The 25,711-nt window shown below is 46.5% G+C and overlaps 1 protein-coding gene across 1 annotated transcript in view; it reads right to left on the bottom strand.

Annotated features, from left to right (window-relative positions):
• The window catches only part of Dnai3 (dynein axonemal intermediate chain 3), a 57,350-nt gene extending 31,958 nt beyond the window's left edge, over window positions 1–25,392 (bottom strand). The window contains exons 1-11 of the mRNA XM_021157846.2: window positions 25,238–25,392; window positions 20,487–20,573; window positions 20,039–20,077; window positions 14,696–14,877; window positions 12,844–12,948; window positions 10,953–11,102; window positions 9,611–9,810; window positions 6,811–6,927; window positions 4,783–4,973; window positions 3,942–4,066; window positions 897–986 (exon numbers count right to left, since the gene is read on the bottom strand). Coding sequence (XP_021013505.1) covers window positions 897–986; window positions 3,942–4,066; window positions 4,783–4,973; window positions 6,811–6,927; window positions 9,611–9,810; window positions 10,953–11,102; window positions 12,844–12,948; window positions 14,696–14,877; window positions 20,039–20,077; window positions 20,487–20,559 — 1,272 coding nt within the window. The 5' untranslated portion in view covers window positions 20,560–20,573; window positions 25,238–25,392. The remainder of the gene's footprint in view (window positions 1–896; window positions 987–3,941; window positions 4,067–4,782; window positions 4,974–6,810; window positions 6,928–9,610; window positions 9,811–10,952; window positions 11,103–12,843; window positions 12,949–14,695; window positions 14,878–20,038; window positions 20,078–20,486; window positions 20,574–25,237) is intronic.
• Window positions 25,393–25,711: the final 319 nt, after the last annotated feature.

Raw genomic sequence — 25,711 nt, 5'->3', positions numbered from 1 at the left:
CAGTCCAGGCTGCTCTTGGATCGTCTGTGGTGCCACGGATGACCTTGCTACTCTGGATCCTCGTGCCTCTGCCTCCCAAGCGCTAGGAGTGAGATGTGCACCGCCACACTGTTTACGAAGTGCTAGGGATCAAACTTTGCACGTGCTGGGTCCCTCTGTGGCTTCGTTCTGTACCTTAAGTGATTTTTTCCAATAGTCAAGCGCACTGGATCGAAATGACCTGCAGCTTAGATCATTAGAACGGCTTTAGGGGTTCCCCGATGCAACAATATTGGAGGGCAGAATCTCAATGTGGCAGAAGTTAGATATCTTAGAAGAAAAACCAAGCAGACGTGGTACCAAGTACATCCAACTTTGATGATGTGTATTTTCCACTAAACTTCTATTTGGATTCTAGATTATTTCATAACTCATAAATAGCTCCAGGGAAAGAAATCCCAGCAATGGTCTCTTATGAGAGGTGATGATGTTTGCAGCTCGCAACATTGGTTAATGCTTATTGTTGGATTGATGTTAACTATAGTCATCTGGTAAGAGGGGGACCTAGGAGTTGATTAGGTCAGAGTGGCCTGTGCATATGTCTATGGGCATTCTTTTGATTGCTAATTGATGTAAAATGGCCACTGTGGGAGGCCCCACCCTAGGCAGGCGGGTCTGGGTTGTGTAAATGGAAGAGATAGAGTAGACTGACTTTGGTTATTCCGACTGAATTATCCTGTAAACCCCTCCAGCTCCAAACCCAGGTCTGATGCACCTTTCTACCCAAGTTCTGGCATAGTGATTAACATATGGCCAACATGCCTTCCCTGTGCCACACTGAACACTTAAGTTCTAAAGCTACCAGCATCAAGGTGCCTTACAGCATGAGTAAAGATATAAAGATAATTCCTAAGTACCTGTCCGTTGATGCAGCCTCCGGCGATGATATTGGGGTCACTTGGACAGAATTCGAAGCAGAAGATGTCATCCGGGCTCTCCAGCATCAACTAACGTCAACCCCACAAATAAAAGAAGGTATGAAATAATATTGAGATGGGCAGAAGGCTAATTCTGTAGCTGTCTATAGGCAACGCACATCTGAGGCAGCCCTCAGTCAGACCTCTGGGGTGGAAGGCCCTTTTGTTGAATTTTATCACAGACATTGGTTCCACCTATGAGACTCGGTGTCTCTCTCTGGAATCTAGGTCCTTCCATCACTCACCCAAGGATTATACAATTATTGGGGACACGCAATCCTAGGTCAAACAAAAGACGATGAAGTTGGTGTTCTGAGGAATGCAGAGGATAAGCTCCGAGGGAGGAGGAGGAGGTATTTGTCTTTCTTCTTTATGTTTTTACTCAGGCATCCAGTGGGCAGGCAAACAGAAAATTCACTGAATGGGAGAACCTGGAAGTGATGGTGGTAAATATTTCAAGGTTCTTCCAGACAGGTTTTCTCTGTGTAACCTTTCCTGTCCTGGAACTCACTCTGTAGATCAGGTTAGCCTTGAACTGAGAGATCCACCTGCCCCTTCCTCTTGAGTGCTGGGATTAAGGGCATGCACCACCACAGCCTAGCTAATATTTCAAGTTTTAAAGCAATATGAAATACAGCAGATGAAAACTGTGCATGAAGGAATTACCACTTTAATATTACACCAAGCAAGGCACACAGCAACTGTTCTCCACCCACAGCACCACAAGACAAAGTTTTCCCCCTGGGCTTTTTATCCTTTTCTTTGAGAAGGGTCCCTCTATGTACTTTAGGCTGTCTACAAACTGACTGTGTAGTCCAGGCTGGATGAGAACTCAGAGATCCACCTACCCCTTGCTCCCAAGTGCTGGGATTAAAGGTGTGCAACACCCCTCCTGGCCCAGCTGGATTTTTCAACTGAGCTTTCGTGAGTTATTTTAGTTTACACCACTTTTTGGATTTTAGAGATCTTTACTTTTGAAAGTAAAAATACTAAAGCTATCATGATTTTGATTAGAAAACGTAGATCACTTTTATTATCTCTTAAAGATTATCTTCTTTCTTGTGTGTGCATATGTGTGTGTGTATAAACATATGTGTGTGGAATGTGTATATGTGTGAGTGGTGTGTGTATCTTTGTAAGTGTGTGTGTGTGTGTATTTATAAGTATGTGTATGAGTGTGTGTTTGTATATGTTTATGTTTATGTGTGTGTACATGTGTTTGAATGTTCATAAGTATGTGTATGTGTGTGAGTGGTGTGTGTACACACGTATGTGTGTATTTGTAAGTGTACATTTACGTGTGTGTGTGTGTGTGTGTATGTGTGTGTGTGTGTGCAGGTCAGAGGGTGATGACAGGTGTCTTCGTTGATCATTCTCCAGCCTGCCTTTTGAGACAGGGTCTCTCACGTGAACCCAGAGCCAGCCAATCCAGCTAGTTTAGCTATCTTTAGTTACCCAGCTTGCCCCGTGGTCCCCTGCCTCTGCCTCCAGGGCATCTGGGTTCAGTTCTTCACCCTCACACACCTGCTTTGCCCACAGGGACAGCTCCGTAGCTCATGCTTGTCTTTTTAAAGCTTATCTTTAAAAATAGAGGTAAACAAAGTTTTCTTTAGCATCCTAACAGCCTAGGCCTTTGGCCACACTTCCCCAGCAGAGTGGAGAGAAGCCCTCCTGTGCAGAAGCACCAGGACATTGCCCTGTCTGGGGAGAGAAGGAGGGGGAGCGGAGGGGGAGGGAGAGAGGGAGGGGGGAGGGAGAGAAAGGCATAGTTTGTGGTTTAAAAAAAAGTAAAGGGCTACAGAACTACCATGTGGATCTCTGCATCTACAGTAAAACATATTCCACCCACTAGGACAAAACGGTCCTGAACCAGACACAGTGAGGAAAGGAGGTGGCTCTCCTTGCAGAGCTCTCCTTAGCTCTGCAATAATTAAGGACCTCAGAGGAATGACTGACAAGTGTAATATGACACTAACAACATCTCAAAGTAAGAACTGTTCCTGAGCAGAAAATGGAAACAAGAAACGAACCCAGTCCTGTCTCATTGTATGTGGCTTGACGTGGGGTTTGTGTTGAATGTGTGTGTGAGTGTGTGTGTGTGTGTGTAGGTGTGCATGCTTGTGTGAGGGGGTCTTAGTTAAACTATTTCAGATTTGGAGAGTGAAATACACAGTTACAACTTAGCTCAGATTCTTTTGATCCCAGAAGGATCCTTCTGGGATCATGGTTTCCATACTCTCCTGCACAGTCATTTTTACTCTCTACCACCCCCTACTGGCAATCCTTAGAATTGAGCAAATTCTTAGGAAAATTAAAATCTATGAGCATTTGAATACCACAGTATCTAAATACAATCCATTAAAGAGGTGTGTGTGTGTGTTTGTGTGTGTGTGTGCATGCGCACACATGCACATGTGCACATATGTTCAGTTGCATGCATGTATATGTATAGGCTAGAGGCTAGAGGTCCAGTTTCTTCTTCACTTACTGTTCCACCTTAATTTTGACTCAATGAACCTGAAGGTCACTCATTGGCCTGAACTAACTGGCCACTGAGCCCCAGAGATGTTCCTGCTTCCTGCCCCAAACACTGTGGTTATGGATGTGACCACCAGCCCGGCTTTTTACGTGACTTATGAGGAGGATCTCAAGTCAAGTCCTCAGGCTTTCATGGCCTGAGACATCTCCCCTGCCACAACAGCTTCATTTTTAAAAATTAAGCCTACTATACTTTCCATAAAGCAAGCATAAACTTTAACTTCGTTCAGATTAAATGATGGCAGTCTGTGACAAGAGAAGTCCTACTTTCTTTTCTTTTCCTTTCTTCTTCTTCTTCTTTTTTTTTTTTTAGACAGGGAACTCCTGCTTTCTAAGAGTTTACAACATTAGGGGACCATGTAGTAATTTGCCACTAACACTTTTCTAGAGACATGATAATGTGGAATTTGGAAAAGTTAGGCATCCGGTGCAACTTCCATCAATTACCTGAGGGTGGATGGGGTCAGAGAAACTCCAGAAGAGGATCAGTGATGGCTGCAGCAGCAGTCTACCGGAATTCTGGACTCTCTCTTCATAGGAGAGGCGCACGGCCACAGACACGACTATGAGCCCTGGGTGAACACAGGTGCAAAGCAGTCAGCAGCTGCTGTCCACAGAGGGACCTCCGGCTGGCGCTTGTCATGGCCGCAGATCTAATGTGTAAATGTATGTCACTCAGCCCTGAAAATGTCCCCGCTGAGATGTGTTACTGAGTTAGCATGCACAGTGTACTTGGAAGGTTTGGTAACAAAAGATCAGGATTTTATTTTATTTTTAATTGTGTGTCCATGTGTTGGTCCGTGTGGCTGTGTGCACAACTGCAGAATGAGTATGGGTACCATGGGGGTGGTAGGAGATGTCATAGCCACCAGAGACGGAGTTGAAGGTAATTGTGAGCCACCCGATGTGGATGCTGGGTATGAATTCTGGTCTAAGTATGTGCTCTCAACCACTGAGCCATCTCTCCAGCCTGCGAGAAGTATTTTTAATAAGAGAAAGGCCAGTGAGGAGGGTTGGAAGGGAGAAGGAGTAGGGACCTCTCTTTCCCTGGCTGTGCCTGGACACATGGCTGTCCCCTGAGCTGTTGCGCTCTTTCTGGGCGTCTCCCCAGAGCGGCAGGCAAAGGCAGGTTCTTTGTTCACTGCTTATTGACCTGGGCTGGAGAGCAGGTGTGGAGAGCTGGAGAGAGGGGCCTGGCACTCAGCAAGTCTTACATGTTCAGCTAACACCAACCCCATCTTAAGTTTTAGATACTAAAGCACGAAAGGGAGCCCGCCCCTCCCCTCACCGTAGATGGTCGGGTGCCAAGAGACACAGGTAATCATTTTCTCCATGGTGTTGTGAAGGTCTGTAAAGGACTGGTACTCCTTCAGATGGGTGTCAGTCTTGTCCCCAAAGGTGCTCTCCTCCTCTGCGAGGTTCTTCCAGTCGTCGATGAACGTGTTCATGATCTCATTCTGCTGCAGGGCTACTTCAACGCTGTTTTATGTTTAAAAAAAAAAGAAGCATCCGGCACGCTGGATGTTAGTATCCAAAGACACTGCAGCTGTCACCACGGGTTGATGCGGGTACGCGAGGACCGCTACTGCTCATAACCCCCAAACTGGCGACTGTGTGGATCCCTCAAAAATTTCTCTCACAATCTTCTTTGGGAAGTGACGCCCCACACTTGGTTTATTTTAGATAAAATTCTGAGAGAAAAGAAACTCACTTCTTTCAAAAGTGCTTGCTTCCAGTCTGAAATCCCATTTACACAGACTTAAAAACACAAACAATGTTAAAGACTTTTAAAGTGGGAAGAAAAGCTAATGTTACTATAGGTTTCTCACTTACTCTGACCAATACTGCTATAGTTCCTATATAAATTTTCCTCTTTCTTCTGGGTCTGTGTGCTCTTTCCTTTATAACAGGGAAGAAACTACAGAAATCCCCTCTAGTTAGAGCACGGGCCTGCGCCTGCTGATCTCAAAGCCTCAATCAGGCCATGCTTGCCTGCGTCTCTCTCTTAGAACAGTTAAAGAGGCTGTGATTGGCCAGCTCTGATTCATAGCACTCAACTGCTTCACTATCCTTGGTGAACTAGGCATTCTAGGCAGAACTAAGTCACGTGAGTGAAATGTCCCTTCATCCCTGAAAGGTTATAGAAAGTCAGCCCCCTAGTGCCGGGCGTGGTGGCGCACGCCTTTAATCCCAGCACTCGGGAGGCAGAGGCAGGCGGATTTCTGAGTTCGAGGCCAGCCTGGTCTACAGAGTGAGTTCCAGGACAGCCAAGGCTACACAGAGAAACCCTGTCTCGAAAAAACCAAAAAAAAAAAAAAAAAAAAAAAAAAAAAGAAAGTCAGCCCCTCGTGTGTGTAAAGTTACCTCAGCCTATGTGTAGAGGTGTGTGTGAAGCATTGTGTTTAGACTTTTGTCCCACCTACAGTCTGTCGTGTTCTGCCCTCAAATATTCAGATAAGCAATGTCCAGCTTTTAATTGCCAATTTGAAGTTAGGAGAGCATCGTGGCACACTGGGTTGTCCTCATTGTGTTTGGTACAGCCCTACCATGAGAGGCCTGTGATGGCTTAGCAGAGGAATATCTCAGACTCAGATGCTCAAGCCCCACTGACGACTGTGGTCACATGACTAAGCTTTGCACACGGATCTGCTCCTAAGAGCCCAGTATTAAATATAAGCACGTGCAAATGTGGGACCCCGACTTAGAGCGTTTCTCCCTGGAAGGTAAAGCCCCTGGATGTTCCCCAAGCTTGTTTTCCCTGATCTCTAAAAATTACAGCCAGAAAGAAGCTCTTTGTTCTCTATAGCCAGCAAAAAGCCTTTTTGTTTCTATACTTTACAACCAGAGATGTTTGCTTTCCTGTGCCGAGGACAGGGAGATAAAAATTCAGAAAGAACTCAATCCCCACTCCTGCCGTGTAAATTCCACCAAGGACACCCGGAAGAGAACTCTCTTCCCAACTCCTCCCATCTCTTCCCAACTCCTCCCATCTCTTCCCAACTCCTCCCATCTCTTCCCAACTCCTCCCAACTCTTCCCAACTCCTCCCAACTCTCCTCCCAACTCCTCCCAATTCCTCAGCTAGCTGTTAAAAGCCCCCTACTGTCACCACTCGGATCGAACTCCCCTGCCCTGCACTGCGGAGGGACTTCGTCCTCAGCTAGCTGATAATAAAACCTCTTGTAGTTTGCATCAGGTGTGGTTTTTCTCTCGGGTCACTGGGGTGCTGGCCAGCTCATCCTGGGACTTGAGCGGAGGCCCAGCTTCGGGGGTCTTACACATACTGCGTTCAAAGTTCTTCCCATGTGTTTCCTTACCTTGTGGACACACTGTTGAAAAAGTCGACCAAAGATTTTGATTCTCCGATGAGGCTTTTTTCCTCTTCTGAGAATTCTCTTGGATAATACTGAGTGGTAGCATTTTTAGGAAAAGCCCTAATATATAAAAGAAAGTTGAATACCGAAATTTGAATCAGAGCAAACCAAGTATGGGTTACACCGGTTTAGAAGTCTATTTCCATGGCAGTGGTGTCGGAATATTAATATCAAAATATTTTACCTTAGTATTTTTCTTTATCATAAAATCAATATTGATTACCAAAGTCTGCATGTACATTTCTCCAACATAATAATAATATAAAAAGCCCTCGGAGCTAACAGGCAGTGTGGAAAATCATAAGAACTAAGACGAGAACATGGTCAAAATGATCATATCCTAACAAAACCCAGAACTGTGGTCAGTGCGCTTGCATTAAAAATGGCCTTAAAGGGTCTTAGGTTGTAAAATCTGATTTAGAAATTATTTAAAAATATAGAAAAGTTGTAAGAAGGATATAACTACATAGAAATTTGTATACATTCTTTACCCAGACTCCCTAACTAATATTTGTCAAGCTTATTTAACTGCTTTTCTTTTTAAGTTGATATTTATAGTCATATATTTACCCCGTTCTCCCTCTTTTCTCTCTCCTTTATTCCATCCAATCAACTTCTCTGCCTGCCTGCCTGCCTGCCTGCCTGTCTGCCTGTCTCTGGTGTATGTGGAGGTATAAGTATGTGTCCAGGTACAGGCTTGTATGTGTAGGTGCACATGAGTGCAGAGAGGATACTGAGTGACCCGCTCTATCTACCCTTGTGTGTCGTACTCCCCCGAGACAGTGTCTTCCCCTCCGTTTGGAGCTCATTGTTCTTCAGCTGGGCTGGCTGGCCAGTAAGCTTCAGTCACACTCCTACCACTGCCCTCTGGAGTATTAGGGTTTCCGGCATGGGTGCTGCTGGGCAGGGCTTTTTATGTGGGCATTGGGGTTTGGAATCTAGGTCCTCATACTGCCACAGTGAGTCCTCACCGGCCGAGCCACCTATATCTCTGGCCCTATGTCTGTGAATTTAAACAAGCACAATCCATTCCACGTCCCCAAGGGATGTTTGGCAAATGCTACTGAAGTCTAGCGGTAGAGTCCAGAGTCTGTTACACTCCCTGTAAAGCACAATAAAACCCTCCCCACTGCAGAGACTTACTTGGCTACCAGTGCTCATCAATTGGGAGACCCTGCTCTGAGAACAGGAAGCTAGGGTTTGCTCCATTAGGGCAGCGGTGCCACCCACGTCAATGAAGACATGTTTTTATCTCATTGGCTTGCCTCCTTTGTGAGCATGTCACACTGTCCTGAGCTTCTCCCTCAGTCTGACACACTGGGTGAGCTGTGGATCCTAAGTCACTGAGCTAGGAAATGCTGGGTGGCCCAATCATTATCAGTGTGGACTCTGAGGACAGGTTATCTGGCTTGAAAGCCTGGCTCACTCGCCACGTGACCCTTGGCTAATTATTTAACTTCTCTGAGCCTATTTTCTTGTCTGTGAATAGAAGTCTTTAAAGCATCTCAGAGTCACTGTCAGGGTGTGTTGTGTGAGTGTGTGCAGAGCCTTGAAGAGAGCACCAAGCATGCTTAGTGTGCTCAATAGAGTCTGGGACATTTAATCCATATTTACTGAAAAATATCAGTAAATTGCTGCTGTGAGTTGCAAGTGGATTAAACAGCAATCAGGCAGCAAGGTAGAGAGAGTTTGGAGTATGCTTAATAGACAACACATTGTTCTTATTGCCGACCTATGTTGGCATCGCTGGTAGCACACGGGATAGTGGTGAGAAGGAATGTTGATTCTGAAACTCAAGAGACTTGGGTTTGGATCTCAAGGCAGAAATAAAAAAGACGTTCGTGGTTTTATGAAAGTAGCAAGGCAAGTAGGAGTCAGATGTGTGGCACAGTGTTGGTTACGTCCAGGAGAACTTGGACAATTAATTGCCTTGGATCACATCAGGTGATCGCTAGGGCAGCCGTGCTATGGTTTCGGTAGTTTTGATGACAGCGTTCTTGTATGTACATATCTTTCTCACCTACTTTTTCCATTTACCACCACCACCCAAATTAATGGTGGGCACATTTTGCCTGGTTTAAAATTATAGCTGCTTCCTACTTGGCCACTCCCATGTACAGCTCACTCTGCCCTGCCCTCCAGCACACACCACTGTGGGTTTATTTATTTTTTATTTCTTTACATCATCCTGCCATGTCCCCTTTGCTTCAGAATTTGCCTGCATCTCCTGCTGGCTCCCTGCTTTTTCTGTCTACTACACTGCAAAGAAAACAAGACTTCAGATGCTATTCTAAGGTCTCTGGATGGAAGTTTCTTGTTTTTCTCATAGGTGATGGTACAGATCTTGCCAGTGAAGCCAGACATTCTGACGGGAGGTGTAAAGCTGTCCGCCATACCACTGGTGCACGCCTGTGGTCCCTGCATTTGGGAAGCTGAGGCAGGAACATTGCCAACTGGGGGGTCAACTTGAAATACATGGCAAGTTCGAGGCCAGCCTGGGCTAAATAATGAGACTCCCATCATAAACAAACACATCTTTGAGCAGGAAGAGGAGAGTTTCTAGAAGACAACAGCAAGATTCCAGGCGGGAGTCAGCCACCACTAGGACTATTAATACCAGTTTTCATTTTCCTACTTCATGGTTTTTAGCAGGTAATAGTGTCTTATTCCCCAAGACTTCAAAAAGAGCATTACTGGGTATAACCAAGTCTTCCCAAATCGGACGCATGCCTGCCTGTCATACCATTTTGTCTGCGTGCTTGTGTCCTTGACTTCAGCAATGACTTGCAAGCCGACATCTTTCTCAAATTGTGTGAGGGTGTAATTTTTCTCTGGGTAAGACGTACACTCAATGTAGGCATCTTTTACGCTAGAGGCATTCTGGTCACTGAAAGTCACCGGTGCACCAAATTCACTCCGTTTTCTAGAAATCATGTAGGTCACCTGCAACGCACATAAGCAGCAAAAGAAGCCTAATGAAGTCAGTGGAGAAAAGTGAATATGCGACACAGTGTCGGTGTGCACACAGTGTCGGTGTGCACGGGCCCTCTCAGAGCCCCTTGGACCCTTGCTGTCCCTTTCCAGTTCCATGTGACCTTTGTTCCCACAGCCTGCAGCCACTATTCCTCACTATGTTCACCATGACAGAGGCAAAAAGGACAAGAGGTGACAGGGGGTTACATCTGGACCAGGAGGAGACAGGTAGGAGGTATGTGGAAGCCCACCTTCTCTTTGGGACAACCCTGAGTGTAACCTGCGTTTCTGAGCTCCTCGAGGGACTCAGGACAAAGCCTTCCTTCTAGAGACTCTGACCAGCACCTCCCTTGGAGGACTTCTCTCCTTCCTGTCCTGCACTGTCCCCAGCCACTTGCACATGATCTCCCCCCTCAAGAGTTGCTTGGGGGAGGGAACCCCACTGTGTTCATTTCCTACTGTTGCCACAGCCAGCTACCTCACCCGGGGTGGCTTAAAACAAGGGATTCCAGTTTTACAGCTGTGGAGGCAGAAACATCTGAGGTTGTCTGGAGGATTCCTGCTGAGAGGCAGTGGAGAACTTGACCTTGCTTCTCCCCAGTACCCGGTGAAGCTAGCAACCTTCGCTGTTCCTTGACCATAGATAAACTCTGTCTCAGGTCTCTACAGTCTTTGAGCAAGCAAGGGCGCTGGGGATTGAACCCAGGGCTTTGAGGGCTAATGGTCCTGTTCTCGGTCCCTTTCTCATGGCGTCCGTGTCTATGTCTCCATGTAATCAATCTCTCATGGACACCAACAAAAGCAGATGAGGGGCTTAATCTGTCTGTGACCTCATGATAGCTAACTATACTTGCAAAGATGATCCCCATACCAGAGAGTCACACTCTGGGGTACTAGGGGCCAAGAGACTTTAAGATATTCTTTCTTGGGGAACAGATTCAATCTATGGTGCCTACCAAAGAAAGAGACCATTCTTCTACTAGAAAACAACAACAATACCCCCCCTCCCACTTCCCAGTGACCCATACAGCAAAGTCTAGGGTCTCTCTGGAAAGAACAATATCCAGTTAGAGAGAGGTAAAGATCGGACAGCACCACGAAGACTTGCTAACCCGCTTTCCTGATTCTTGGACAGATTCTTCCTCAATTTCTTTCTCGCTGCCCAGCGACACCCATGGCTTGGAGACAGGAGGATTGTAGACGTACACGTCTTCTTGGACGTACTCCTTGAGTTCTTCTTGTTCCTCTGGCACTTCTGGTGGCTAGAGCAGAACAAAAGGCAGGCTAGCTCACATGGCGCCTCTCTCACACGGTCCGTGTGCGCCTCTCACAATGAGCTTGGCTTTTATGTGGGTGCACGGGGTGCTCCTCACATTCTTGTCATCTTAAGCTTTCAGAAGTGAACTGAGCCAAAAGGGGGAGAGACTGGAGAAGAAGAAGAAGAAGAAGAAGAAGAAGAAGAAGAAGAAGAAGAAGAAGAAGAAGAGGAGGAGGAGGAGGAGGAGGAGGAGGAGGAGGAGGAGGAGGAGGAGGAGGAGGAGGAGAGGAGGAGGAGGAGAGGAGGAGGAGGAGGAGGAGGAGGAGAAGAAGAAGAAGAAGAAGAAGAAGAAGAAGAAAAGAAGAAGAAGAAGAAGAAGAAGAAGAAGAAGAAGAAGAAGAAGAAGAAGGAGGAGGAGGAGGAGGAGGAGGAGGAGGAGGAGGAAGGAGGAAGGAGGAGGAGGAAGGAGGAAGGAGGGAGGAGGGAGGAGGGAGGAGGGAGGAGGGAGGAGGGAGGAGGGAGGAGGGAGGAGGGAGGAGGGAGGAGGGAGGAGGGAGGAGGGAGGAGGGAGGAGGGAGGAGGGAGGAGGGAGGAGGGAGGAGGGAGGAGGGAGGAGGGAGGAGGGAGGAGGGAGGAGGGAGGAGGGAGGAGGGAGGAGGGAGGAGGGAGGAGGGAGGAGGGAGGAGGGAGGAGGGAGGAGGGAGGAGGGAGGAGGAAGGAGGAAGGAGGAAGGAGGAAGGAGGAAGAAGAAAGAAGAAGAAAGAAGAAGAAGAAAGAAGAAGAAGAAAGAAGAAGAAGAAAGAAGAAGAAAGAAGAAGAAGGAAGAAGAAGGAAGAAGAAGAAGGAAGAAGAAGAAGGAAGAAGAAGAAGGAAGAAGAAGAAGGAAGAAGAAGAAGGAAGAAGAAGAAGGAAGAAGAAGAAGGAAGAAGAAGAAGGAAGAAGAAGAAGGAAGAAGAAGAAGGAAGAAGAAGAAGGAAGAAGAAGAAGGAAGAAGAAGAAGGAAGAAGAAGAAGGAAGAAGAAGAAGGAAGAAGAAGAAGGAAGAAGAAGAAGAAGAAGAAGAAGAAGAAGAAGAAGAAGAAGAAGAAGAAGAAGAAGAAGAAGAAGAAGAAGAAGAAGAAGAAGAAGAAGAAGAAGAAGAAGAAAGGATGGAAAAGGTTCCGGGCGGTGGTGGCACACGCCTTTAATCCCAGCACTTAGGAGGCAGAGGCAGGCAGATTTCTGAGTTTGAGGCCAGCCTGGTCTATAAAGTGAGTTCCAGGACAGCCAGGGCTATACAGAGAAACCCTGTCTCAAAAAACAAAACAAAACCAAAACAAAAAAATGGAAAAGACAGACATCAGGATACAGGGAGATGACAAGGTAAGACAAAGATGGAGGCGGCAGAGGAGAAAACCCCATGTGTTAGGAAAGCAGCAGTTAGTGAATGCCTTTGCGAATAATACAGAAGCCACGTTCAATGGTTAAAGTATGGTGCTCGCTTTCCCTGAGTTTATAAAGGGCTATTTGATAAAAGAAAAACAATGTATGCACGTATATATGTACGTGTGTCTGTGTGTGTCTGTGTCCGTGTGTGCATGCACGTGTTAGTGGGTGTATTCTATTTGGGAGAACCCAGAGGTATAATTTGTACAGATTCAGGACGAGCACACCATCCAGAAGCTGCGCTGAGCGGAGAGCAGGGTCATGTCTAAGAGCCTAGGGAGAGCACAGATACCAGCCTGCAAGGCCTTCGGATTTACTTACCTTTAAAAAGTTCTCCTTGCCTTCCTCTGTTCCAATGAGGTAAAAGTTAAGTCCATACTTGAAGTCTTTGTCGTAAACGAGGAGAAGTTCCTCCCCTGGGTACTCCTGTAGGGGCCGTCAGCAGAGGGTGAGGATTAGTGGCTCATTCAGTTCCAGCAGGTGCCAATGTCAGATTAACACGGTCCGCAATGTAAACACACCGATAGTCCGTCTTCTAGACCCAGCTCCCAAATTAAAAACACAAGGGAGCCATGGACATTTTACCATATGATTAAAAGACCAGACTTATTATTTTTCCTTTTATAGGTATAAGTGTTTTGTTTGAACGTATTTGTGTGCACCATGTGCGTGTCTTGTTTCCGTGGCAGTCAGAAGAGAAAGCTGGATCCCGTGGAACTGGAGTTAGCTGGTTGTGAGTCACCTTGAGGATGATGGGAACTGAACCTCCTTAGGAAGAACAGTCAGTCATCTCTCCATCCCATGACCATATGGTTTTATTTTTAACAGAAAGAGGAAAACATGAGGTTTGAGGGAAATGGTTCTATCGGTGTAAGCTGGTTGGCCTGATGCTGTTTGTATTCTAACGCTAATTTGAGCCCCCGAAACTGGTTGCCCCAGACATGAGAGAATCTGTATATAGATGCTCGGTGCCCCTTGGCCCCAGTTAACTGTGACTGGTAAATAAAGATGTCAACAGCCAATAGCTGGGCAGAGGAGACATAGGTGGGGTTGAGGTTTTGTGGACTTAGGTTAGAGGGAGGACCATGAGGAAAGGAAGGAGCAAGGAAGACACAGTGAGATAAAGGAAGAACACGCAGGAGAGGAGAGAGGAGAAAGGAGAAGCGGCCATGGGATCAGGGCCAAGAGAGCTGCCATGTGGGCTGCCCAACTGGGGTTGAGAGCATCCCTGATGGAACATAGTTAATAGTAAGTAATAACTTGGGGTTATCGATAAGAATGTGGGTTCTAACAGCATGGAGGGTAGACAGCTGCCCAGCTATTGTGCTGCTTAAGACCTGTTAAAAATATAAAGACTGTGAGGGTGATTTTCCTAGGAACTCAATAACCCAAGGACGCCTGGGCTGAGATTGTAATCATGTTCTACTACAGGTTGGTGCAGTGTCTACTGTGCAAGTGTGTGGACCTGAGTTCAGATTCCTAGATCTGTGATTTCAGTGCTGCAGTCGGGGAAGACAGGAGGATTCTTAGCTGGTCAGACCTAATTGATAGATTCCAGGTTCAGTGAGTGACCTTGCGTAGAAAAATAAAGTGGAGTGCTGTTGAGGAAGATGCCTGAGGTTGATACCCGCACTCACACACACCCACCTCCGAAACACATGCATGCACACACACACACACATACACACACAGAGCTCCACAACACATGCACACACACACACACACACACACACACACACACACATACAGAGCTCCACAACACATGCACACACACACACACACACACACACACACTAAGGAAGGGTGAGTATTGTTTGGTAGTGTAATCTACATGGTAGGAGGCAAAACAGGACCACACAATGAACTAAGCAATTTAAAGTAGTATGAAAAAAAGATTTCGAGACAGGTTCATTGTAGCTCAGGACGGCCTTGAAATTGTTAAATATCCCACTTTGGCCTCAGACTTGTGATTTTCCTCCCATGTACCACCATGCCCAGCTAAATAGCTATTCTAACAGGGTAAGAATGATCTTCTCATGTGTGGTCCTCACACTGGACTCCCAGGGTCTGAAGGTAAGGGGTGACAGCGTTGATGCAAAATCTTCCTAACTTGCGTTGTGTTCTGGGAAGTCCCTGAGTTAGGGCTGAGAACAAACAGCACACTTGTATTTACCCGGACAATTTTTTTGACTGGGTGGAAGTCAGATACTGCGGCTCGGTTTTGCAAGTCTGCCAAGATATCTTCCTTTTTGATGAGCTTATACGTTTGTTCGTCTGTCATATCTTCATCTACTCGACAGTTGAATATTTCCTGGGTCTTGGTAGTTAATACTAGTGGATAAATTTCTGGATGGCCTGTGAATGTAGAATTTGGATGTTAAATACAACTTAAAACTACAGCAGCAGGAAATGCTTGATTGTTTAAATAATTTTCTTGGTTAAAAATTTGAGACTCAGCTGGGCGGTGGTGGCGCACACCTTTAATCCCAGCACTTGGGAGGCAGAGGCAGGTGGATTTCTGAGTTCGAGGCCAGCCTAGTCTACAAAGTGAGTTCCAGAACAGCCAGGACTATACAGAGAAACCCTGTCTCAAGAAAACAAAAACAAAACAAAACAAAGAAATTGAGCCTCAGAAGAAAGCTGAGTGGTTGTGTACTAGGGAGAGAGGTGGGACTGGACACTCAATGGAGGTGAGGAGCCTGTGTGAGGCCGTGGTGATGTCTGAGTCTGGGCTGCCACCAGGGGCCATGTCTGAGTCCCTGTTCCTATCACAGCTAGGGCCTTTCTGATGTCTGAGCCCCCGAGTTACCACCCAAGGTCAGAAGGAAGTGCCGGGTCTGGGTTGCTGCAGGAGGCGGTATTCGTATTGGTGTATGGTTGCTGCACTGAGCTGGCCCTGCCCAGTATCTGTTGTGGGAGGACTTGTCCCACCTCTGGCTGTGGCACTCCAAAGAGCTTGCCCTGCCTCTCAACAGCCATGGGGTGGTGTAGGTGTGGGAGAGATGTGCCCTGCAACAGACAGTCGGGCTGGCCCTGAGGATGTGAGAGTGGGAGACCTGGCCCCACTCCCTGCTAGATGCAGCACTTGGGAGAGTTGGTACCACACCTCTCCTGGGTAACATGGGAGAACTGGCCCTGGTGGTGTGGTCCCAGGAGAGCTGGCAGCTTCCACTCAGACCCCGATCCAGGGCTTTGAGTTGGCTCACCAGGACATTTAATCCATCTGTGAACTGCAGGGACATGTGAAGGGCCTGGTCCTGCAGCTCCAAAGCTGCAGGATCTCCATGTCTCAGGGCAACAACAGGATGTCAGAGAAGAGTCCTGGTGAGGAACCAACCGGGACTGACGGCATAACGGAAGCCAGAGGTCTTGAACCAGACCAAGGACTCATTGCAATGAGTATTTGCAAGTAAAGCAATTTGGGCAAATGAGCATACTGTGTGACACACGGCTGCTCCCACGGACAGACTTGCTGTTTTTATTTCTTGTTTATTTTTAATGTTTGTTTTCTTTTGTGGGGAGGTTGCAAGGGCAGAGGGTGGGTATGAAGGCACAAGGAGATAAGTGGGATCGGGGTGCATGATGTGAAAACTCACAAAATAATAATAAAAAAAGTTTTAGAAAAGGTCCATTGAGAAAGATCCTGAGCACGGATGCAGAGGCATCTCAGGAAGGACCACCCTCCACGACACTGCCACGCGTACAAAGAGAGGCAGGCAGCTCCGTGCCTCAGAGGGTGATGAATCTTCAATGCTGACTTGACCGGGTTTGGAATCACCCAGCGTACACGCCTTTGGGCATGTCTGTCTGTGAGAGTGTCTTCGGAGAGATCTCACTGAAGAACAAAGATCCATCCAGAATGTGGGTGGCACCCTCCGTTACATAGAATGGTCCTGGACTGATTATAAAGGAAAAAAAGGGAAAACAAAAACAAAAAACCCTAGCTTCATCTCTCTTTGCTTGTTGACCACAGATGCCATGTGACCTGCCACCCATCTTCCTGCCATACGCCTCTCTTATCCTGATGTACTGTACTCTTCAAACCACGAATAAAACGAAACTCCATTCCTAAAATAAGGAAGTAGGTGGATAGGTAGGTACATAGATAGATAGATGATAGATAGATAGATAGATGGATAGATAGATAGATGGATAGATAGATAGATGGATAGATAGATAGATAGATGGATAGATAGATAGATGGATAGATAGAGATAGGTAGAGATAGATGGATAGATGGATAACTAGCAGACATAACCACCTTGGTCTTCGTTTCCCTCTCCATCTCCCTCTCTCCCATCTCTTCCTCTCTTCCTCCCTCCCTCTCTTCTGTCTCCCCCATCTCCCCTGTCTCTCTCTCCCATTTCTGTCTCCCATCTCTGTTGCTCATCGACTCCCACACCCTCCGTCCCCCTCCCTCTCCCCCACCATCTCCCCTCCCCTCCCTCTCCGCCTCTTCCCCCCCCCCCCTTCCTCTCTGACCAATGAAAGACCATGCTCTGTGGTGATTTTTGGTCTTGTTGAAGACAACTAAGAATTTGGGGGCATGGGGGCTGCTGTGCCGCCCGTGTGCCGGAGGGCCCTGCCGGGGTTGCACATTCCCCAGAAGCAAGACTTCAATGAAGGAATCGTAACCCCAAGGCGCTGGGAGGGCATCTTCCTCCGAGAGCCAGGATGGCTCGGGGCCTCAGTCCCTTGTCTTTGGAGCCTTTAGAGATGCTGCTCTAGGCCAAGTAAGGGTGGGGGAGCTTCCATCTCCAGCCCCATCTGGGGCTCTCAAGATGGGCTGAGGTGGTTTCATTCCTTGAGATGTTTTTTCCTGCCCAGCACCCTGTGAGAACTTTCTAGAAGGATTTGAGTTAAGGAAATGGCACTACCACATCTAAGAAGCCTTAGAAGTCGTGTCTCCTTCTGTAGGAAGAGACAGCCCAAGCATCCTCCCAGCCACAGCGCAGGGGCTTCTCAGAAGACGGTCCCAGGAGGCCTTTCTCCCTCTGCTCCCATGGCTCCATCAAAGCTCCGCGGTATTGGCTCTCTGCTGGTTTCTCAGTACCCCCACGATTGTGCCGTGGTACCACCAACCGCCGTGGTACACCTCACTTCAGAGTGACAGCCCTTTCTGCATTGCCTGCTGTCTCTCTGCTTTCTTCTCTCCGAACTTTTTATCTGGAAGGCTTTGTGAAGATGCCCTGGGTTGGCTCTTGATGCCAGTGCCTAGGGAGGGCACCATGCCTACACTACAGGAACGTCTCTCTAAAACTTCAAGCAAGAAAACCGGGAGCCATCGGCCACTCAGCACAGATGTTGGCAAGTCAGCGTTTCTTTCTCCACCTGGTGATTCCCCAGGCAGCTAGCCCACCTTTCATTCCTTGGCCCTCTCTAGGCAAATTCCATCACAACGGGGCTCCCTGGTACCTGGTACCTGGTACTTCCTTGCTGGTCAAAGAAAACTGGGACTCTAAATTTCTTGTTCTTATGTTTCAAGTAGGTACCTTTGTTATAACATTTGAACCACGGGCTGCGAAGATGGCTCAGTCAATCACTCTCTGGTCTTGCAAACCTGAGGCCTGAGTTCTATCTGCAGCGCCCATTCAAAAGGTGGGCATGGTGGGACACCCTTGTAATGCCAGCAGCCGTGGGTGTGGGGGAAGCAGCTGTTTGACGTTCCTGCCCTTACTTCCCCTTCACTGAAGGACTAGTCTGAAAGTGTGAGCCAAATGAACCCCACCTCCCTGTGTTGCTTTTGTGCCTGGTTATTTCAACACGGCAACACAAATACAATCTGGAACAGGCAGGGTCTCAAACTGCGAAATTCCAGGCTGGCCTAGAATTCACTCTGTAAACCAGGTTGCCCTGGAATTTGAGGTGATCCCCTGACTCAAGGTTGTGTTTCGTGTCTCCTGCTCCCACCAGACACACGTTTCTGATTCTACTGGCTTGGTATTTTTCATAACAATGGTCCATTTTCACTAATTGGACATTTTTTAAATGCAATTTAAGAATAGGACTTAACATTCCCTTATGTAGAAGTGAGTAAACATTGTAGGCTCTTTGTAGCTGGGGTAGGCAAGTGGTGCTCACGGTGAACAAGAGGCAGCTGACAGGATAAGCATCTTCTCTAGTCCAGAGCCTTCGTGGTCCAGCATAAAAGATTGAACGGGGCAAGGCCTAAGGATGCTGCCAACCCATAGGGTCTGTGGTAAAACTGAGTAAGAAGGGCTGCTCTTTAGTTTTTAAGCCATGAGCTGTGGACATCAGCAATGAGAGTCACTTGAGCCTAGAGCTTAGTGACATGTAGTCTGCTTCCAAGAGATTGAGGAAGGTCCAGGGACAGAGGAGGAGGCTGGGGCTTCACTCAGGTGTCAGCTACAGGACTGTTGGCCATGAGCTCAATGAAAAGGAACTGGTAGCAGATGACTACTGCCTTTGAGCTACAGCTTGAAAGATGCTATTCTGATGGAAGTCATAATTTGCAGGCATCCAATAAAAGATCTTTCAATACTCTCATGATAGGGTAAAAATTATTACTGGGTATGTGTGTGATGTTTGTGTGTGAATGCACAGCAGTGTGTGATGTATGTGTGTGGCTGTGAATGCTCAGCAGTGTGTGATGAATGTGTGTGTATAAATGCACAGCAGTGTATGATGCATGTGTGTGGGTGTGAATGCACAGCATTGTATGATGTATGTATGTATGTATACATAGCAGTGTGTGATATATGTGTGTGTGGGGGGGGTACACAGCAATGTGTGATGTATGTGTGTGGCTGTGGGTGCACAGCAGTGTGTGATGTGTGTGTGTGGGTGTGGGTGCACAGCAGTGTGTGATGCATGTGTGTAGGTATGCGTACACGGCAGTGTATGATGCATGTATGTAGGTATGCGTACACAGCAAGCTTTGGAGGTCAGAGAACAACTGTGAATTGGTTCTTTCCGTCCATGTTATTTTACAACTTTTAATATTTTTAAAGATTATTTATTTTTATTGTATGTGTTCAGGTGTCTTGACTGCATGTACAGCACACTGTACCACGGGCATGTGGTGCCCTCAGAGGCCAGAAGAGGGCATCAGATCCCTCTGCAACTGGCAATACAGATGGTCGTGAGCCACCATGGGGATGCTGGGAATCAAACCCAGGACTTTTAGACGAGCAGCTGGTGCTCTTAAACCCCGAGTCATCTCTCCAGGCTCCCCTTCACGTTTTGGTGGGTTCTGGGGATCAAGCTCAGGTTGCCAGGTTGTCTGGAAAGGGCTGTATCTACAAGCCATATTGCCAACCATGAGTGCTCTCAGTAGATTTTATTTAAAGGACTGTGTTGTCTAAATCTATTTCTCAGTGTAAGTTCTGCTTTCAGTTTTTCTTTTTATTCTTTACTTTAAAAATTCCAGGCCAAGTGTAGGGATGCGATCTAAGCCCTCGGGAGAGGTGGAGGCAGGCAGAGCCAGAGTTTGGGGGTTTATCTGAGCTGCATAGTGAGACTCTAGGTAACAAACAACTTCGTTGTTCCCACTTACCCATGCTCTCCATGTTCATGGGCTCCTCTTCCTCAGGAACTAAAACACAAAGAAACATCAGCTTCACCTTTCGGATCACGTGGTTTCACTTGGTTATAAAATTGCAAAACATCAGAACATCTGCATACAAATAGAGACGTGGACTGGAGAACTCAAGTACCATGTGACCAGCTACCTACAAAGCAGGGAACGGGGTCTCTCTCACAGAGTCACCTCCGGTGATGTCGGTGCCGTGGCATTTCACTAGTCTATGGAGTGAAGCATGTGGGGGAAAGGCTAGCCTCTGAACATTTAATACTGCGGCTGCTGACTTCATAGAAGCAAAAGTGTTTCATTTTACTTGATAGATAGGTCAAGCCACAGTACACAGTATATAACATACAACAACAGCAGAAACAACAGCAACAGCCACAACAGCAACCACCACCACCGCCACCACCAATCCTACCAAGTAACTGTTGCTTCATCTTCTTTTTGCCCTTTTTCTGGCCCTTGGGGCTCTTTGGTGGCTTGGGTGCCATGGCTCTGATGTAGGCTGCACAAAGAGAAATCATTGGTAAATCCTTGGTTTTGCTATCAGGTATGAAGCATTCCTATTAAGTGAACATAATGTTTCCTAGGTTTGGGCCTGGACTAGATCAACAATTCATTTTCTTTTTTTTTTTTTTTTCCTCTTTTCTTTTCTTTTCTTTCTTTTTTTTTTTAAACAGGGTTTCTCTGTGTAGCCCTGGCTGTCCTGGAACTCACTCTGTAGACTAGGCTGGCCTCAAACTCAGAAATCCACCTGCCTCTGTCTCCAGAGTGCTGGGATTAAAGGCATGTGCCACCACTGCCTGGCTAACAATCCATTTTCAACAGGAATTCGTGTACCGTGACTAAAGGTTTTAACAGAACAACAGCGTGATTGGTACGATTCTGTTTCGACAAAGCTGTTGGCTGGGTAGCATCATCAGCGCCTCTGTTTCACGGGGATCCAGATCTCTGACGGTGCTCGGTGCTACCTTGTCTGTCTCCTCACAGGTGTGCACAGGTGCACCTAAAGTCCTTGGGATGAGACCAGCCCACAGCACACACATCTGAATGTAATCTTAACATGTGGGTCAACAACACGCACGTCTGGACATAATTTTTAAATGAATATAATTTAAGTCATACAGCTCTTAGCGTGTGATCGTGTAACCATTAAGATCTTATTTGTGAAACCCCAGGGTGCTTTGACAGGATGTTAACGCTGGACAAGGACATCTGCCTGACGATGCCCCTATAGACTCACCCTGTTAAATGGCCAAAGGTGTGATTTCAGAGTCGTGTAGAATGGCCAGACTTACAATGAGAGCGCTTGGGGGGCTGAAGCAGGAGGATTGTCATGCACCCGAGGCCAGCCTGGGCTACAGTACGAGATGTGTGGTTTTATGAATCTATGCCCCAGGATTTGAAAACAGTCTCTGCTTTTAGCTGAATGGTCCTGGGCAAACCACAGATCTCCTTAGTTTCTGTTTACTTCTTTTTTTTTTTTTCTGGGGATAATAAAGTCTACCTCACAAGGTGGCTGGCTATAAGGTTCAATAAAAATATTAATAATAAAAAAATCACATCATCATTAAGTTTCCACAGATGGTGTTTGTCTTATTTTAGTGAATTAGCATCAACACAGACTGAAACATCACCAGGTCTTGTTACTGTTATTGTTATTGTTAGGTCCCCTTCATTGCAAAATCTTGACCAAAGCATGGGGTGTGCTTGCCTATAACTCTCTCTCTCTCTCTCCATTTCATTTAATTACACTTTTTCATCTTTCTTGCATGCATTGAGAACATTACTATCATCATTGTATATGTGTGTACATGCATGAAGTGGGGGAGGGGTGCTGTATGTGTGGCTGTGCTATCTCAAAGGACAACATTCGGAGTCACTTCTTTCCTTCCATCCTTCCACCGTGACGTGGGCTCTGGGGATGTCAGGCTTGCAGAGCAAGCACTTCTCATGCTGAGCCGGGGAAGTCCAACATGTGTGGTTTAAATAATAATAATAATTATAAATCACACAGGTGTTTATGTTGTGGAGAGCCTTTGGGGGACCGGTAGGCAGGAATCTGACATTAGGCCATGACAAAGAATTAAGTTCAGGCAGGAATCTGACATCAGGGCATGATAAGTTCAGGCAAGAATCTAACTTTAGGCTAGAACAGGAAAGTAAGTTCAGGCAGAAATCTTAATCCTAGAGTGGAACAAAAGAAGTAGGCTTCAGGCAAGAATCAGATTTTGGGCTTGGACAAGGAAGTGGGCTCAGGTATTTTGGTCATTCTGACAAGCTCTTGGAAACAACTGTCATGGGAGCAATCCCAGGACTTTGCTAATTGCCTTGCTTGCTCCTCATTGTACTGCCTGCCCTTAATACTTGCATGTAATTAAAATGGCATAAAAGCAGACTGGGAAAAAATAAACCTGCCTCAGTCTCAGAACTGGCTGGGGTCATGCTACAATGTTGTCTAATTGTCTTTTTTCTTCTTAATCCTCACTCCTGCACTGGAGAACCTGTTTACTGACTGAGCTGCTCATTATGCCAGGCAGTGTGAAGAATTTCATGTACATTTTAAGTTCAGTGAATATTTTTTTTATTATTTTTAAAAAAAATTTTTTGGCCTGAGGCAGTATTTCCCTATTTGCCTACCAACACTGGCTTTGAATTTAAGATATTTCTGCCTCAGCTTTTCTGTGAACTTAGCCTTGGTCACGCGTTATTATTATGGTCACTTTTTTTCACCCTCACTTTATAAGGTGGGGTCACTGATGTGGGGGCTTGGGGAGCAGCGGACATACTCTCAACCTCCACACCACAGCGTCCCTCAGATTGCTGTCTCATTAGAAAGATATCACAACTAGGGTTTCTATTGCTGTGATGAAACACGGTGCTTGACCAAAGGCAAGTTGGGAAGGAAAGGGCTTATTTGGCTTACACTTCTACATCATAATCCTCCCACGTCAACCACTAATTAAGAAAATGCCCTTCAGCTGGATCTTACGGAAGAATTCTCTCAGCTGAGGCTCCCTCCTCTCTGATGTCTCTAGCTTGTGCCAAGTTGACATAAAACTATCCAGCACGCAAATAGAACCACTTAAAACAATGGTCTTGGACGACAGAGATACAATTGATGCTTTGATCAGTATTTTATGCTTCTGACATTTTTTGGGGGAAATTTCTATTCAGTCTTTCTATCCCTCACTCCTGCCACCACTGCCCTATGTGTACGCACAACTTTTTTGACTTGACTTTTGGCCATCAAACTCAGGCACTGTCATGGTTTGAATATGCTTGGCACAAGGAGTGGCAATATTGGAAGGTGTGGCTTTGTTGGAGTAGGTGTGTCACTGTGGGCGTGGGCTTAAGACCCTGGCTTCCTGGAAGTCAGTCTTCCACTAGCAGCCTTCAGATTCAAAGATGTAGAACTCTCGGCGGGGCAGTGGTGGCGCACGCCTGTAACTGCAGCACTTGGGAGGCAGAGGCAGGTGGATTTCTGAGTTCAAGACCAGCCTGGTCTACAGGGTGAGTTCCAGGACAGCCAGGGCTACACAGAGAAACCTTGTCTCAAAAAAAAAAAAAAAAAAAAAAAAAAGAAAGAAAGAAGATGTGTAGAACTCTCAGCTCCACCTGCACCATGCCTGCCTGAATGCTGCCATGCTCCTCCCTGCCTTGAAGATAATGGACTGAGCCTCTGAACCTATAAGCCAGCCTCCATTAAATGTTCTCCTTATAAGACTCGCTTTGGTCATGGTATCTGCTCGCAGCAGTCAAACCCTAACTAAGACGGTGCTCACAGTTGCAAAGCAGGCAACAGAGTTATCTCCTCAACCCTGAAGTTTCTACTTAAAATATTTTAAAGTTACATTTATTTATTTATTTATTTATTTATGTGTATATGTATGTATGTTTGTGTATATATGTATGTGTGTCTGTGTGTGTAGGTCAAGGGACAACATACTGGAGTTGGTTTTCTCCTTCTACCATGTGAGGTCTTGGTATCAACCCCAGACCATTAGGCTTGGTGGCAGGCACCTTTACCTACTGAGCCACCCCATCAGTCCAAATTTCTACTTTTTAAGTAGAAATAATGCAATAAAAGGATGTCTCAGCTTTTCAGATGGAGTATTCTTCACTCTACTCTTCAAAAATCATAGATTCCGGTGGTGGACCTCATCCGATTCTCTTTTGGATGATTTCTCGTCAGTTGATCCCTCTCCATTTTCTATCCCAGTTTCCTTTGGCCAAAAGTACTCAACAACATTGTAAACATCACCCAGCTTCATACAGCTGCAGTAACCCAGTTACCGAGGTCGTGCTCATGTGTGTGCCCCCCCCCACTACTGCTTCCACCATTACTGTCCATTGCATATTTTATACAATGAATACTGTTATTTATATATGCATAAAATAATCAAGTTTTTTCTCTATACAAAGACATCCTCTTCCAGTGCAAGAGCGCTGTCACTTGGAATGCCAATTCCCTAAACCCCTTTCCTTCCCAGGAGTGGATTTTGCAATTTTAGAAGCATTTATCAGAAGGTAATGCTGCTCTCTGCTGGTCTGCTTTCTCAGTCTGCCTGAATCAGTCTTGTTCCCCAGTGGTGCTGTGAGGAGATGACACAGGACTTCAAACACAAGGCTGCCTGAAGGGTTGCTGTGGATTCACTCAGCGTTCAGCATACAGTACTTCAAGGGGGAAGAGAGGTCGCTCTGAGCAGAAATTAAGTCCTAGATATGCTAATCACTAGGGGAACGAACGAGACGTGAGCCCTCCTTCAACGAGTTTAGGTTCTCTGTTCATCTTCGTGGTTAGCCCTCCCCTAGCCCCCCGTGATAGGCTTCAGTCCACATTAATTCTCTACTGTGCTGATGACTAACCAGAAACTCGTCGTCCTTAAATTCAATTATGCGTAACTTACTGAGTTCCCGCTGCGCGCCAAGTACCCGCCCTCGGTTCCCGACATTCTTAGATCTCCCGTTAACTAACTGCTCTCTCATAGCTGTTTTTGTCTCACTGGTTCGGGCTGCAAACTTGTCAAAAGTAGTGAAAAAAGTGTTTCTTTATTTCATAGACTCCATCTCCTCTAGCACTTTCTGGGAAGTTTCTAAACGCCCTTGATACGGTAATGAGAAATTTAGTTTTCCCGCGACTCCTTTCCCGTTCTGAACCACCCTTACCTGGAATCACTAAAGGGAAAAGAAGGCAGCTTCTTGGCAGTTCCCGGGAGAAACGCTCCTTCGAGAGTAGGAGGTGGGAGTCTGTCTGACTCTTCTTGCTCAGGAAAATAAATCTCAAATTTCCAGCAACAGCGGGCTGGCAGTTGTTGCTAGGACGCGTCCGTTGCTAAGATAAAAAAAAAAAAACAGTCTCCTGTTGAGATTGACAGAACGCCTTCGCCAATACCTTATTCGCTCCCCAACAGTGTCTCTCATAGAAGGCTAGTGATTGGCTGTTGTGTTGTGACGTCACCCAACGTAATCCCAGAGAAGCCCAGTTTCCCACTAGCAAGGAAGGCGCTAGGTCTCTGTTTGATTTAGGTCTCTGTTCTTTGCAGTGGTCCCTCTTGACTTAGGTCCATGCCTTGCCTTGCGTCCACTGCAGCCTTAGTCAAAGGGAAGTTCTTGTGGGGTGCGGGTGGGCAGCTCCTAGGC

This window comes from Mus caroli, unplaced genomic scaffold (genome assembly GCF_978045245.1).
Source record: "Mus caroli unplaced genomic scaffold, Mus_caroli_1 scaffold_3, whole genome shotgun sequence".
Taxonomy (NCBI): Eukaryota; Metazoa; Chordata; class Mammalia; order Rodentia; family Muridae; genus Mus; species Mus caroli.
The sequence above is the reverse complement of the archived record's forward strand: the minus strand, read 5'-3'. Positions and strand labels throughout refer to the sequence as shown.